Source organism: Ochotona curzoniae, unplaced genomic scaffold (assembly GCF_017591425.1).
Source record: "Ochotona curzoniae isolate NIBS_2020 unplaced genomic scaffold, NIBS_Ocur_1.0 contig_43, whole genome shotgun sequence".
Classification (NCBI taxonomy): Eukaryota; Metazoa; Chordata; class Mammalia; order Lagomorpha; family Ochotonidae; genus Ochotona; species Ochotona curzoniae.
The window spans coordinates 6,797,602-6,813,912 of record NW_024466218.1 but is presented as its reverse complement, the minus strand read 5'-3'; the positions used below and the strand labels follow the sequence as shown (position 1 = coordinate 6,813,912).

General features: G+C 42.2%; 1 protein-coding gene and 1 pseudogene across 4 annotated transcripts in view; one reads left to right on the top strand and one right to left on the bottom strand.

Moving 5' to 3' along the window:
* PSMA8 (proteasome 20S subunit alpha 8) overlaps positions 1-5,470 on the top strand; it is a 31,068-nt gene extending 25,598 nt beyond the window's left edge. For 3 of the 4 annotated variants that reach the window (XM_040984696.1, XM_040984695.1, XM_040984698.1), the window contains 3 exons: positions 3,139-3,258; positions 3,374-3,436; positions 4,979-5,470. In XM_040984696.1, coding sequence (XP_040840630.1) covers positions 3,139-3,258; positions 3,374-3,436; positions 4,979-5,071 — 276 coding nt within the window. In that variant the 3' untranslated portion in view covers positions 5,072-5,470. The remainder of the gene's footprint in view (positions 1-3,138; positions 3,259-3,373; positions 3,437-4,978) is intronic. The other variant, XM_040984697.1, reaches the window with a different exon arrangement.
* On the bottom strand, positions 2,891-2,990 carry LOC121159791 (annotated as a pseudogene).
* Positions 5,471-16,311: the final 10,841 nt, after the last annotated feature.

Below are 16,311 nucleotides of genomic sequence, written 5' to 3'. Positions count from 1 at the left end.
CTAGTTTCAAAGTGCTGGCTACTCTACTTCTAACTCAGCTGCCTGCTAATAAACCTGAGAAAGCCGAGGAAGATGATGGAAGTGCCTTGGACCCATTCCACCCAAATGGGAGACCAGGATAAGGCTGCTCGTGCTTTTGTGGCTATCTGGGAGTGAACCAGCAGGTGGAAAATTCTCTCTCTCTCTGTCTCTCTCTGTGAGAGACTTTCAAATAAATATATATTTTTAAAAATTGTACACTCTTCTAAATATCTGCTTTCTATTATTTACAGTGTAGCATTTATATGTGTAAGGATGTCAACCTAGCCATTTATTTAAATTTTGTACTAAAACTTTCTCTTTTGGCACCAGCAGTGTGCCATAGAAGGTGAAGCCTCTGCCTGTGGTGCTGGCATCCCATGTAGTCACCAGTGTCCTGGCTGCTCCACTTCCCATCCAGCCTCCCCTCCCAGGGAGGGCAGCAGAAAATGGTCCAAGGACTTGGGACCCAGCACCTGTGTGGGAGACCGGAAGAAGCTCCTGGCTTCAGATTGGTCCAGCTTCGGCCTTTGAGGCCACTTGGGGCATAAAGCAGTGTTGGAAGATCTTTTTCTCTGTGTCTCCTTCTCTCTGTAAATCTGACTTTCCAATAAAAATAAATCTTAAAAAAAAAGTTCAGAGCCAAAAAATACTTTAAAAGCTATTTAATGTAACAATCTAATTTGTGCTGAAAAACTCCTGGCCAGCTTCACTTTCTATCTTTTTTGTATCTCAAAGCTAATGGAAATAGTAACTATTAATATTAAATATAACAAATGCTGCAAAATATAATAATTACACATAAAATACTTACAAAATTAAAAATAAATAAAATGTAATAAATAATACTTGTAATAAGTGTAATTATAAGTAAAATTTCTTATCTGCTATCATATCTCTTTTCCTTATGAAGCTGAACAAGCATATCCAGGATTTATTCTGTAAGTTCAGAGCCTTCAAATGAGAAAGAATGCTTTATACTCTTTAGCCCAGGATCACATCGCTACCTAGGGCAGACAGCCAGGAAACCAGTGCAGCTTACAAGATTTTCTCTCTCATAAGAATTATTCATTTATTTATTTGAAAGACCAAGTTACAGAGAGAAAGATACAGACAAATCTTCCATCTGCTAGTTCACTCCCCAAATGGCCATAACAGTTGGAACTTGGCCAGTCCAAAGCTAGTTGCCAGAAGCTTCTTCCACACCTCCTGACTGCCTGCAAGGGGCCCAGGCATTTTGGCCATTTGCTGCTGCTTTCACAGGTGCATTAGCAGAAGTTGGACAGGAAGTGGAGCAGCAAGCAGGGACTCAAACCAATACCCATATAGGATCCCAGCACTTCAGGCAGCAGCTTTATTTGTTAATACCACAGTGCCCACCTGTACTTGATTTTCTTGATGTGTGTCTTAGAAGAAGCATGATCAACATGGACTATAAAGCTCAAATTCCATACAAAACCAGTTCGGTGACAAAGATGATTGTTCCTGGGCAGTGTGCAGGAAGTGCTGCTGGGGTCAGCCTTGTGTGAAGGGAAGGACGCGGCACTGGGCACGGAGGGACCCGTGAAGGGAAGGACACGGCACTGGGCACGGAGGGGCCCATTAGGCAGCAGTGCGGTCTCCTTGAAGATCTCAGTGGAGTCCACAGGATGCACCAGGTCTGTGGTGGCTTTTCAGGGTGGGAGTTCTGTCGTTCTGTTGCTGCGTTTTCAATAAAAATAAACAAATCTTTTTTTTTTTTAGTCCATTTTCCGGGGCGTGTGATATAGCATCCCAGGTGGGTGCCAGTTCAAGTCTCAGCTGCTCTTTTTCTGTTTCGGATCCAGCTGCCTGCTGGTGCGCCTGGGAAATGTGGCAGAGAGCAGCCAAGTTGTTTGGGGCCCTGCACACACATGGGAGAGCTAGTTACAGAGCATTTCTGTTCCTGGCATAGGACAGGCCTGTTCCAACTTTTGTAGTGAACCAGTGGATGAAAGATCTCTCTCTATCTCTTTATAACTCTGACATTCAAATAAATAACTCTTAAAAAAAAAAGAAAAACACATGCCGTCTACTTCTAACCATAGCTATGCACTGAGGAAATTTTGGCCTCTTTTTTTCATCTGATGAAAATTTCTAAAGAGTAAAAATAATGGGGGATGGAATTAAAGCCCTCTGCCTTATGAAGTCAAAGGAAATAAGGAATCAACAATGAGGTGACCACTGTACTTTTATTCTAAGAAAATGAAGCTCCGTGTAATTCATGCAAACAAACATCCTCTTCTCATTGATGTGTTTTTACTTCTTTCTTTTGGTGCTATATTGCAAAGCTAAAGGTTTTTTGGGTTTTTTTTGTTGTTGTTGTTCTGTTTTTTTCCTCTCCACATCTTTTGGAGTATCAACCTGTTAGATCTTTTCTAGTTATTAGGGGTTGGGAGACATTAAAATAATAGAAAACATTGGCCAGTATTAAGCATTAGTATATTTTAAAATGGTAGCGGTGCCATCATTACAGATTCCTGAAACAGTAAACAAATAAGCTGTTGAAATGTTTGCGACATTTAAAGAAATATATGGGGCCCAGTGCGATGGCCCAGCCAAAGTCCTCGCCTTGAGTGTGCTGGGATCCCATATGGGTGCCGGTTCTAATCCCGGAAGCTCCACTTCCCATCCAGCTCCCTGCTTGTGGCCTGGGAAAGCAGTCGAGGATGGCCCAAAGCCTTGGGACCCTGCACCCGTGTGGGAGACCTGGAAGAGCTCCTGGCTTCAAATCGAAGCAGCACCAGCCGTTGCAGTCACTTGGGGAGTGAATCGTCAGACGGAAGATCTTCTTCTCTGTCTCTTCTCCTTTCTGTATTCTGACTTTGCAATAAAAATAAATAAATCCTTAAATATATATATGGAACACTTCACAAATTTATGTGTCATCCTTAAGCAGGGGACATGCTGATAACATTGTTCAACTTTAGATTATGTGCTTTTGAAGCTAGCACAATTTGCTACATTTTCAAATCTAAAATTTTCATTTTATAATTCTGTTAAGGAATGCTGAAGTAAACTCCTAACCCCAAATTTTTACTTCATAACCATTAATTTACTTACATTGCAATGATATTAATAATTACCTCTTATGTTTTCAAGGCAAATGCAATAGGCCGAAGTGCTAAAACTGTTCGAGAATTTCTAGAAAAAAATTACACAGAAGATGCTATAGCAAATGATAACGAAGCTATTAAGTTGGCAATAAGAGCTTTGCTGGAAGTAAGTGATCTTACATAGCATATTGACAGAGCATGTTTTTTTCCCTCAACCATTGATGTTTATTAACTGCAAAAATTACTAAAATAATCCTGGTATTGTCTTTGTTTTACATTAGGTTGTCCAATCTGGTGGGAAAAATATTGAACTTGCCATAATAAGAAGGAATCAACCTTTGAAGGTAAGTCATTAACCGAAACGGGGAAAATATGTAAGGCACAAAATATTCTTTTTTTTTTAAGGATTTATTTATTTTTATTGCAAAGTCAGATATATAGAGAGAGGAGGAGAGACAGAGAGGAAGATCTTCTGTCCGATGGTTCACTCCCCAAGTGACTGCAATGGCCAGAGCTGTGCCGATCTGAAGCCAGGAGCCAGAGCCTCTCCCGGTCTCCCACATGGGTGCAGAGTCCTAAGGCTTTGGGTTGTCTTCCACTGCTTTCCCAGACCACAAGCAGGGAGCTGGATGGGAAGTGGAGCTGCTGGGATTAGCACTGATGCCCATATGGGATCCCAGTGCATTCAAGAGAGGACTTTGGCCACTAAGCCACCACACCAGGCCCTGGTACAAAGTATTCTAATGAAGTTTTAAATATTGCTGATCCTGTAAATGTTCGTGTAACAATAGACATCCATTAGCATCAGTTCACACCTTGGCGACTTCTGTTTGGTGTCTGTGGTCTAATGATCACTGATTTCTGTATGTGTTACAAATTTATTGTTCCCTCTGTGTTGAGATCTCCATAGAGAGCTGCCCATTTAGTGTATACTTCTGTAAGAACGCTCCTGAGTCAGTCCAGTCTGTGAATTCAGTGTTGTCGCTGTCCCGCAGTGATGGACTTGGTGCACGGAGCCAATAATAACACGTGTGGACTCCGACTGATGGTCAAAGCCGAAGTTTATTAGTGGCATCAGACTTTATACACCGAGGGTCATACAGGATGAGGGAGGAGGTATTGAGCTTATCAACAAAGCCTACCAACTGTTTCTATACCCTTGCTTGGAACTCTTTTGTTTTGTATGTCCCACCAAGTGTTCTCATTCACATGCTGTCCACTCAGCTGTTCTCGTGCAAATCATATCCACTCAGTTGTTTTCATACAGATATTATCCTATCAGTTGTAATCCAGTGCTCCCTGACCTTCTGGGGTCACAATGTCCCTTTACAAGTATGGCATCTTTCTCAGGTAAATTCACTTCTGGTACCACACAGAAAACTGTTATTCTTTCCATCTTTTTAGATCTTGTGAAATCCAGATACAATTGCAGTCAGTTTTTCAGCTGCCTGTCTTATGTAATTGCTGGCTCTCCAGGCTTCTGGCGTAGTACTGTCCTCGCCCATCTGATTGTCTGTTGGTCTTATGGAAAGTCTCACAGTATCATTCATCTGCCTTTTGTCAGCCCTTTACTAAAATAATTAATACTGCTTAACTAAAATAAATTGTGCAGAATATTATAACAGAGGCTGAGGCTTAGCTTTCTACACCACAGTATTGGCCCCTGCCTTTCTATATTGGCATAATAATGTTGGAAATATCAGAAATCTGGATTTATCTGTAATTGTTACAAATGTGTAACTTTTAAACCTGTTATTTAAAAGGGGATATTAAAAGTTATAAAGAAAATAGAAATGCACAGTGAATTTGTGAATTAAAATATGTGTAATGAATATATATAATGAAATATATATAATGAAATTTTTAATCTTTTTTTATCTTTCCAGATGTTTAGTGCCAAAGAAATTGAATTACAAGTAACTGAAATAGAGAAGGAAAAGGAAGAAGCAGAGAAGAAAAAATCAAAGAAGTCTACCTAATTCTGAGGATGACCGCTGGGAGCTCTCCATGTTACGTTGGATCTTTGGAATTACTTAGTGAAGTTTTAGCAGAAATAAGCTACGTTGCAGCATTACATTTCCTACTTGCCTGCTGAATTGAGAATGCCAGGTTTATAGCTGTCCACAGTCTCTTACATAGACAAACAGATTACTGTGAACATTTGCTTTGAAAGGTCATTCCAGTAATTATTGAAAGTGGTCATATTTCCACATAAACCTGGGATCATCAGCCTTCCAATTTGTTACTGTTCTTCATACTTGAAAACTTAATCTTAAAAAATTTAATTTGAAAAAAAATTCATGGTGTAGCTTGAGTACTTGACTGTCAGTTTGATATGTAATGTTTCTAAAAAATAAAATAGCGAATTGCATTTGAAGTTAAAATCCTTGTGTTGGTGAATTGTCAAAAGTGTGAGTGCATTCTTTTTTTAATTATCACATTTATTTTCATTTTGTAATATATTGTTTTATTTATAGATCAAATGTTAAAAAAATATAATCTAGATGGGAAACATATGACAAACTTCCCAGGACACCTTAGCCTGAGCCAGGAAAATGAGGATTTTTTACCTTGTATCAAGCATGTCCAGTATGTTGGGCCTGTTCCATGTATGCAGTTACATAAGCATTTACTTGATGCTTGGCACTGATAGATTTATTAGGAGGAACAAAAAAAATGTACATAGGGATGAAGCAAGGGCATCTGACCTGGTAGTTAAGCTGGCCCTGCACCCACCCTCCTGCCATCCATCAACGCCTGGCTCTGCCTCCTCACTTTGTATCCTGCGAGGCAGTGGTAGGACCTGAACAGGTGGTTTCCTGCCTCCCACAGGGGAGACCCGGATGAAGTTTCCTGCTCCTAGTTTTGTTTCTTGGCTGGGGCTATTGTGGGCATTTGGGAAATCAACTAGCAAGATGGGCACTATCTCTCAGTCTGTCTCTGAAATTTCTTAGAAAGTCTTTTAAAAACTACCTACAGAGGGCCCGGCACCGTGGCCTAGCGGCTAAAGTCCTCACCTTGAATGTGCCAGGATCCCATATGGGCGCCGGTTCTAATCCCAGTAGCTACATGCAGCTCCCTGCTTGTGGCCTGGGAAAGCAGTCGAGGATGGCCCAAAGCTTTGGGACCCTGCACCCATGTGGGATGCCTGGAAGAAGTTCCTGGATCCTGGCTTCGGATCGGCGTAGCATTGCCATTGCACTCACTTGGGGAGTGAATCATTGGATGGAAGATCTTCCTCTCTGTATATCTGACTTTCCAATAAATAAATCTTAACAAAAAAACTACCTACAGGGAAGTTTAGCCCACATGTCCCACAAAATCTCATTGGAACTTGCTGGGGTCCGTGTGATGGGTGTGGAAGACAGGAAGGTGTGAAGAGTATAGTTCCATTGCAGGCAAGGTCGCAAGAAACTTCCCGCTGTGTGGCAAGGCCTGGCGAATGTCTCTACAACACCTGAATGCAGCCCTGCCTCCCTTTGCATGGACACCGGACAACCCCGCTGAGTATTCTGTAATCTATGTAGGCATTGCCTGCCTCTGTGGAGTTACTGTTTAATATCAATAGGAACTTAGAAGCTAATGTTGCTGGTGCTGTTTTTAGCCAAAGAGCTATTGTCGCTGTTAGGGTTGCATCCTGTGGCAATATGCTAATCAAGGGTGCTAACTCCCCCTTTTGATCCTATGCTAATCAAAGGTGTTCTGTCTTCAGGTGTAGTGGGAATCTATTCTTTCCCTCTTTCTTTGATCTTTTAGGTCCCTTCCTTCCTTGACTATCTCAAGACCAAGCTGTAAAGTAATTGTGGTAGGAATGTGTTAGTGACTAATATGCACCATCTATTGAGAACCTTTTCCTAGCCAGGCGCCAGGTGCCAGGCACCAGGTGGTTAACATTCTAGCCTTAGGTGAAACAAATGGCAGTTATCTTTGGAAACACCCACTTGACCATGACGTAAAAAGTCTGAGCCAGAGTTTGACTGATTTTGTATAAATAAAGCGGACAGCTTTTGTGCGTAGTCCATTATGATGATGAAGAGTTACTAGTGGTCCGTCTCTTTCTTTCTCTTTCTTTGCGCCTCATCCACGCACCCTTCGCGAGTTCCGAACTCAGCTGGAGCTGGACTCCGGCAGGAACTGGCAGTTGATCAAGCCACAGTCGGTAACACAGGCATATTATTGGAGGCCTGGTTGTCCCATTTCAAATCCAGCTTCCTGCTACTGCATTTGGGAAAGCAGAAGATAGCCTAAGTTATTAGGTCCCTGCAACTCATGTGGGAGACCCAGAAGAAGCTCCTGGCTCCTGGCCTCAGCCTGGCCCAGCCCTGGCCATTGGTACCATTTGGGAAGTGAACCAGCAAATGAACAACCTCTTTCATGTCTTTCTTGCAGAAGAATGGAAAACTCACGGGAGATAATAAAGAATTAGCTCATTCCAGCACCCGTCGTTATATCTAAAGCCCTGATGGATATGTTCAGATGGGAGTGATGGTGCCGCAAGGCGAAGAACAGAAGTCGATGTTTAAAAAGCATTAGGACTTTACAGAGCCATCTGTTGGTGTTAGTCTTGATTCAAATGAATTTGACTTCCAGCTGCTATACTTCATATCTTCAGACAAGGGATTGGCATTGTGGTATAGCAAGCCAAACCTCTATCTGCAGCACCATCATCCCGTATGAGGTCTGGCTTGTGTCCTGGCTGCTCCACTTTTGATTCAGTTTCCTGATAATGTGCCTGGGAAAACACTGAAGGATGGCTTAAGTGCTTGGGTCCCAGCACCCAAGGGTGCAGGCTCCTGGCTCCTGGCTTCAAATTGGCTGAGCTCTGTTCATTGCGGCCACTTAGGGAATGAACCAGCAGATGGAAGATACTTCTCTCTGTCAATCTTTCCAATAAAACCAAATAAATTAAAAAAAAAAAAAAACAAGAATATTCTTGGGCCCAGCATGGTATCCTCACACACACTGGGTTCCCATATGGGCACCGGTTTGTGTCCCAGCAACTGTGCTCCCCATCCAGCTCCCTGCTTGTGGCCTGGGAAAGCAGTCGAGGACGGCCCAAAGCCTTGGGACCCTGCACCTGTGTGGGAGACTGGGAGAGGGTCTGGCTCCTGGCTTCAGATTGGCACAGCTCTGGCCATTGCTGCTGCTGCTTGGGGAGTGAATCATTGGACTGAAAATCTTCCTCTGTCTCTCCTCTCAGTATGTCTGACTTTCCAATAAAAAAAATTCTTAAGCAATAAATTTATATGTCTTTTAATATGTAACAAAGAAAGAAGTACCATATTAAGAAGATTGATCTGAGGAAAATTGCTGGCATGGATTACCCAATGAACTAAACTCTTTTTCATGAACCAATATTTAGTACTGAATAACCCACACACTGTCAATTTTGTTTTCAAATTTGGGTTTTTTGTAAAAAGTGAAAATTGTAGACATATCATCTTAAGGAAAAAAAACTGACAGCATTAATTGCCAATGACAAAATTCAAAATTTGAAACAGAATTACATTTTCAGAAGATTTGTGTGTGCTGTTGTGAGATTGCCAGCTTCCCGTAACACAGAGCTGATGGGAGGGTTATGGGAAAATATTGAGGTTATTCCCTAGCCTTGGATGCTGTTTTCCAAGTCTCCCGTGGATGCCTGAAAGAACAGGTGTTACTGAACATTGTATTATGTTTCTATATGCATACCTAACTATGATAAACTTTAGTTTATAAATAGACACAGTGAGAAAGTAACGAAAATAGCTAATAATGAAATGAGCAAGAGCAACAATATTCGACAATAAAGGTTATGTGATTATGATTTCTCACTGGATGGGATGACGTTGTGACAATGCTGATCGGCCTATGACACTGACATCCCATATGGGTGTTGGTTTAAGTCCTCGCTGCTCCACTTCTGATCCAGCTGCCTGGGAAAGCAGGTCCCTGCACCCACTTGGGAGACCGACCCAGCGGAGGCTCCAGGCTTCCAGCTTCACACTGGTCCAGCTCTAGCCATTGCAGCCAGTTAGAGAATGAACTAGCAGATGGAAGATTCTTTCTCTCCGTCTTTCCTTCCATTTCTGTGACTCTGCCTTTCAAATAAATAAAAAACAAATAAGATATTCAAGATATATTATTGTATTTTTAAAGATTAATTTCTTTGGAAGTCAAGGTTACACAGTAAGAGGAGGAGGTCTCGTTCCATCCACTGGCTCATTCCCCAGATGGCCACAATGGCCAGGACTGAGTCAGACCAAATCTAGAAACTCCATCAAGGTCTTGCATAGAGGTAGCAAGGGTCCAAACACTTGGGCGATCTGCTGCTGCTTTCCCCAGGCCAATAGCAAGGAGCTGGAGCGTGAATGGAGCAGGCCAGGATATGAGTGCCCATATGGGATGCCAGAGTTGCAGACAGCACCTTTACCCACTATGCTAGATTGCTGGACCCCTCACCCATCGTGTTGTAGTGTTGTGAGTTACAGAGCCTGTGTGATGGAATGACAGGAGGTGAGCGATGAAGGCATTATGATGTATGTGGCATTGGAAGGAAGGGACACATGAACACTAATGCTAATATTATATACTGTGGTTTCAGTATAGTTTGCATCCTCCGAAATGCATGTTGAAATTGTGGCAGTATTGAGAGGCAGGGCTTTAAGAAGTGATTAGGTTAAGCATGCTTAATGTCTTTCTCGAAGGACTGTGACGATTCACATGATAATGAGTTCTTACTCTTGTGCCTGGATTAGTTGCCATATAAGCAGATTCTTATAAAACGGGGCCACCCCTCTTTCATACACGCACACTTGCCCTTCTGCTTTTTGCCATAGATTTCACTGGCAGAAGCAATCACCAAAGCCACGCAGAAGCTGGTGCTGTGCTCTGGGACTCCCCAGCCTTCAGCATCAGGTATTCTGGAATAGAACAGATGATTTGTCGATTTGATAAGGAGATGGCCGTAAAGGGTGGATAGCACTTGGCACGGGTCTGCTGGACACAGCAGCGGTTCAGTTCCCAGATAGGATTGAGCAAGATGTGAGATTTCATAACGTACTCAGAATGGTGCAGCTGAAAATTTATGAATGTTTATTTCTTGAATTCTCCATGTCATATTTTTTCATTGACACTTGGTAACTGAGGTTGTGGAAACGTTTTGATGTTGTATAATGAAATACTCATATCAATATTTGACAGATCTGAGTAATTCAGTAAACCAATATTTTCCAAAATCTTGCACAATGTAACAAAATCACTCATGAGTAAAATTCTATTCAAAGAAGTGTCATGTAACCAATGAGCTATATTATAATAAAATGTAATATGATTGATATGATTTCAATTTCCACATTGCAACTTAAAAAAAAAAAACCCCACTTGTTAAGCTTTGATGTAGCATAAGGCAGAATATCAAAAAGACCTAAAAAAAGCTATTGAAATATTCTTCCCTTTTCCAACCATTTATCTGTTTGAGTCCATATTTTCTTCATGTTGAATCAAAATAACATCTTTGCAACGGACTAAATGCCTAATCAGATATGCAATCCAACTGTCTTTTCCCCTTCATTCATTTTTTGGAAAAAATATAGCTATATTTCATCAAACATATTGATACAATGTTACAAGCATCTGTGATATATGTGCTACCTCTTGGTGTCTTATCTTTCAGCCACAAATGCCCCTTGCTCGGCCTTCCTTCAAGATCCTGGAGCTGGTCATTTCTCCTTTGCCGCCTGATGAAGTGTTCCGTTTGGTCAATAGAGGGCGCTGGAGGGATACTGCGAGCCATCCTTCTGCATTCCCAGGTTCCATTATCATTGCTCAGTGCAGATGAACTCCAGTTACACCCTCAGGCTGTGCTTTGATCACTTGTAATGGCTTTAGAGGTCCCACAGGCCCATCCCCTCCATCGAATGTCTTCACACTTCAGCCGGCGGGTTCCTACATCTCCTAAGATGAGAATCTTAGCCCTCTGGAGTAGCCTCACCCAAGCCCTAGGTTCTTTTACCCTCTGCTTGTCCTCCCTGCAGACAGAGCAGCTTCTTGCTCTCATCTGTTTTGTGCAGTTATAGCACAATTCCACAGGCAGCGTAATGTGAAATGAGCAGAAGTTCATTTGGGTTAGTCTGGAGGTTAAGTCTGAGGTCAAGTGACTGCATCAAGTGAGGGTCTTCTTACTGCAAGATAACATGGCGGTAGGGGGTGGCCACCACATGCGCAAGAGAAAGAGAGAAGGAGGCTGAATTCTTGTTTTTATCAGGTGCTCCATCCTGCCATCATCAAGCCACTCCTGGGATAATGGCATTACTGCAGGTGTGAGGACAGAGTCCATGTCCTCCTGTCCTTTCAAAGGCCCCGCCTCCCAACACCACTGCATTGGGAAATAAGTTTGCAAGACATGAAGGGTCAGCGTTGTGGCACCGCACATTAAGCCGTCACCCATGATGCTGTGATTCATGTGAGCATATGATCGAGTCTCAGCTGCTCCATTTTTCTATTCAGCTCTCTGCTAATGCACTCGGGAAAGGAGCAGAGCATGACCTACGTACCTGGATGCCCACACACACCGGAGACCCGTAGGAAGTTCATTCTTCTGGGTCGAGCCTGGTCCAACAGCAGCCATTGCGGCAACGTGGACAGTAAAGCAGAAGACGAAACGTTCTCACTTTCTTTGTCATTGTGCCTTTCAAAAAATAATAACTTTAAAAAGAAAAAATGTTTCCAACACATGAACTTTGCACATTCAAACCATAGCAATGATTTTTTTTTTTTTTGGTCCCTACTACTTTTTAAGTCTTTTTTCAGATTTTCAAATACTTAGCTACCTTCTACTAACCAATATTTTTTTAATCAAGTAACTAGTTGGATTTTTGTCCCCCAAATGGATGCTGGCAAATATAACATATCATGAAATCTTTGTTGCTATTTTAAAGTAGAAAAGCACTGCAAAATTTCTGTTTTAAGTTCTAGTTTGGTACGTATTGATAGCTACAATCCATATAAATAAGGAATCTTGGCAGTCCTAATAACTTTGACTGCAAAATTCCCTTGAGATGAATTTTTTTTAAAGGTTTATTTATTTTTATTGGAAAGGTGGATATACAGAGGAGGGGAGACAGAGAGGAAGCTCTTATGTCCAATGATTCATTCCCCAAGTGACCACAACAGCTGGAGCTGTGCCAATCCGAAGCCAGGAGCCTCTTCCAGGTCTCCCAAACGGGTACAGGGTGCCAAGATTTGGGCGTCCTCAATTGCTTTCCCAGGCCACAAGCAGGGAGCTAGATGGGAAGCGGGGCTGCTGGGATTAGAACCGGTGCCCATATGGGATCCTGGACACTCAAGGTGAGGACTCTAGCTGCTAGGCTACCGTACTGGGCCCAAATACTGCTATTTTTTAAACATGTATTTATTTTATTGCAAAGGCAGATTTACAGAGATAAGGAGGGACAGAGAGAAAGATCTGCCATCCACTCATTTATTCCCAGTTGGCTGCAGTTGCTGGAGCTGAGCCAATCCAGACCGAGGAGCCAAAACTCTTCTAGGTCTCCAATGCTGGTAAAGGGTCCCAAGGCTTTGGGCCGTCCTCGACTGCTTTCCCAGGCCACAAACAGGGAGCTGGATGGGAAGTGGAGCTGCCGGGATTAGAACCATATGGGATCCCAGCATGTTCAAGATGAGGACCTTAACCACTAGGCTATCGCACCGGACCAGGATTGCTTATTATTTACAAAAGGAGTGGAGAATTAAAAGCACATTAACATGAGAATTATGTTGTAGTAATTATGCATTTGTTATAAACTTGAGAATCTAATGCATTATTTAACTCTTTTTTTTAAAAGATTTATTCATTTTTATTAGAAAGTCAGATATACAGAGAGGAGAAGAGACAAAGAGGAAGATCTTTTGTCTGATGATTCACTCCCCAAGCAACCTCAGCAGCTAGAGCTGAGCCTATCTGAAGCCAGGAGCCTCTTCCGGGTCTCCCACACAGGTGCAGGGTCCCAAAGCTTTGGGCTGTCATCAACTGCTTTCTCAGGCCACAGAGAGGGAGCTGGATGGGAAGTGGAGCTGCGGGGATTAAGACTGGCACCCATAGGGGATCCCGGCGCATTCAAGGTGAGGAATTTAACCTCTACACTATCATGCCAGGCCTGCATTAATGAATTCTTTAAAAAGAGAGAAAGAGGAGAGAAACCAAAGGAAATGTTTGAGCAAGAAACTGGTAAGTTACTATCTAGTTGCAGAGACACCAATTCGGACAAGCAGTCAAGCACCCAGTCACCTTCTGAGAGCCTCCGCAGCCAAGCGACGGGCTGCAAATGCCTTACTTTAGTAAAAGAAAAGTTGCCTTGAAGAAATGAGAAGAAAAGCACTGTCCCAGTCATCCTTTCCCCAGCTCCAAGGAGCACACTGTCAAGAGAGACACAGCTCTCATGTGGGGGAGCAAGAGGGTACTAGAGCCCAGTAGCAGGTCCATTACAATAAAAAATCAGAGTTAAATAGGGCTGCAAACTCATGTTGTCAATATTTGCACAGGTTATTCATTAAAAAAAAAAAAGACATTACATTTGAAAGACATATTTACAGAGAGAAGGAATGGTAGAGAGGGAAAGATCTTCCAGCTGCTGGTTCATTCTCAAGTAGCTACAACTGCCAGAACTGAGCAGATCTGAAGCCAGGAGCCAGGAGCTTCACCCAGGTCTCCCACTTAGGTGCAAGATCCCAAGGATGTGAGCCATCCTTCACTGCTTTCCTAGGTTCTCAGCAGGGAGCTGGGTGGGAAGTGGAGTATCCAGGACATGAACTGGCACTCATATGGGATGTTGGTGCTTGGCGGTGGAGGATTAGACTGTTGAGCTACCAAGTCAGCCCCTCAGTATCCTTTTTGTTTTAAGTATTTGTTTGAATGCAGAGCAATAAAGAGGAAAGGAAAGATAGAGAGTGAAACAGATCTTTTAAACTCTGGTTCCTTCAAGAAACAGCACCACAGCCAAGTTTGGACCAGGCTAAAGCCTTGTATTCCATCTGAATCTCCCACATGGATGGCAGGAACCCAAGTGATTGGGTCATCATTTCCTGTCACAAGCAGCAGCTTCACGTTGTTTGTACCACAGTTCTGACCCCTTGCGTGTCTTTTCTGACCTCATTGCAACAAAACTAGTCATCAGCAACAAAACAAAACTTTGGAAACCACACAAAAAACATAGAATTCAACCAACTTACTCCTGAAAGGCCAATGAATCGAGGAAGAAATTAAAAAGGAAAATGAAATGTTTTTCAAAATGAATGGGAACACAGCATGCCAGAACCGTAGGAAATACACAAATGCAATGCCAAGAGGGAAGCTTCTAAGAAGTCATATCTACATCAAAAAGGTGGCAGGATTCCATAAGGAGGCCAGTTTGTGTCTAGACTGTTCCACTTCCCATTCAGCTCCCTGCTTTGGACTGAGAAAGCTGGGGAGGGTGCCCAAGTGCTTGGGCCCTTGTACCCACATGGAAGACTTGAAGGAAGTTCCTGGCTCCTGGCTTCAGACAAGTCCAGCTCTCATTGCTGCAGCCACTTAGATAGTAAACTAGTAGTTGGAAGATCTTTCCATATCATTCTTCTCTCTGTAAATCTGTCTTTCAAATAAAAAAAAATCTTTAAAAAAGGCATAAAGTGCTTAAGTAATTTATCATTGTACCTTAAGGAATTGGAAAAACAAGTTAAAAATTCTTTCAGTGGACCAAAGTGCTTGGTCCCCTGAACCCAATGGCAGCTTGGGATGAAGCTCCTGGTTCCTGAATTTGGCCCAACTCCTGCCACTGTGGCCATTTGGGGATGAACTAGCAGATGAAAAACCTTTCTTTCTTTGTTCTCCCTTTCTCTCTCTCTCTCAAATTAATATTTTAAAAAGATTTGTTGATTAAATAACTGCGCCAATATTGGATTTTCTGATTCTACATAAGTGAAAGTCATTGTAGAAAATTTCTGAGTACATTGAAGTATTTAGTGGGAAAAAGATATGTTTATAACTGACTTTGAAGTGGTTTATGCAACAAAGTATATATATGGTTAATTCTTGTTATGCAAAGGAGTTATATTCTATAAAATGACCGCAAAAGCTGAAATAGGAAATACTTAATTTTTTAAAGATTTGTTTTTATATTTTTTCGAAAGGTAGATTGACAGAAAGGAGGAGAGACAAAAATCTTCCATCTGCTGGTTCACTATCCAAATGCCCACAATGACCAGAGCTGAGCCATTCTGAAGCCAGGAGCCAGGAACTTCTTTTGGATTTCCCACATGGGTGTGTGGCATCCCAAGGCTTTGGACCATTGTCCACTACTTTCCCAGGCCACAAGCAGGGAACTGGGAAGTCAAACAGCCAGGACACAAACTGGCACCCATATGGGATCCAGGCATTTCAAGGTGGAGGATTAGCTTATAGAGCCACTGCAGCAGGCCCAAAAGACTCAATCGTTGCTGCTATAGAGGATTCAGGCTTTATTCCAGTGAACCTCCAGTTGCAATTTTTAGTTTTGTACCAATCAACCTTATTTTATGGAACCTTGTGGCTTTTAAAATTTATTTACTTATTTGAAAAAATGACCAAGACAAAAGAGAGAGTTTTTAGCCACTGTTTCACCTTCCAAATGACTTCAACAACCAGGTCTGGGCCTGACAGAAACTAGCAACTCCACTTCTGGGTCTTCTACACCTACAGCACAGGCCCCGCCCATTTGGGTAATTTTCCACTTTTTTTTTTTTTGGCACAATAGCAGGAAACTAGTAATGGGGTAGCTGGGACTTAAACTGTAATGCTGAATGTGGATGCCATTTGCATGTCAATTGTTTAACCCATTGTGGCACAACCCTACCTCCACTGTGTTTTTATTTAGATATATCATTAATATGCTGTTGATTTCTTAACATATGTGCCTCTCTACCACGTCTATTTTCTCTGCACGGACAGCATTTTTGCACAGAGAAACACTAGACATTTTTCAGCAGCATGCCTGGGGGCCATTTCAACAGTAACAAGAACACAAAAATATCAAGGCACTAAGTAGACTACAAAAAATGATGCTTATTTTATGATAAGATAGCTGAAATACGAGGCTCAATACAATGCTATCTTGTTCAGTGTCAGCTAGGGAAAATATGCAGGTCAGCTGACTCAAACTTTTGTTGCTGTTAGTATTTCTGTGCAAGATTGCAAAGGTGCGGGCTGGCGCTATGGCATGGTATG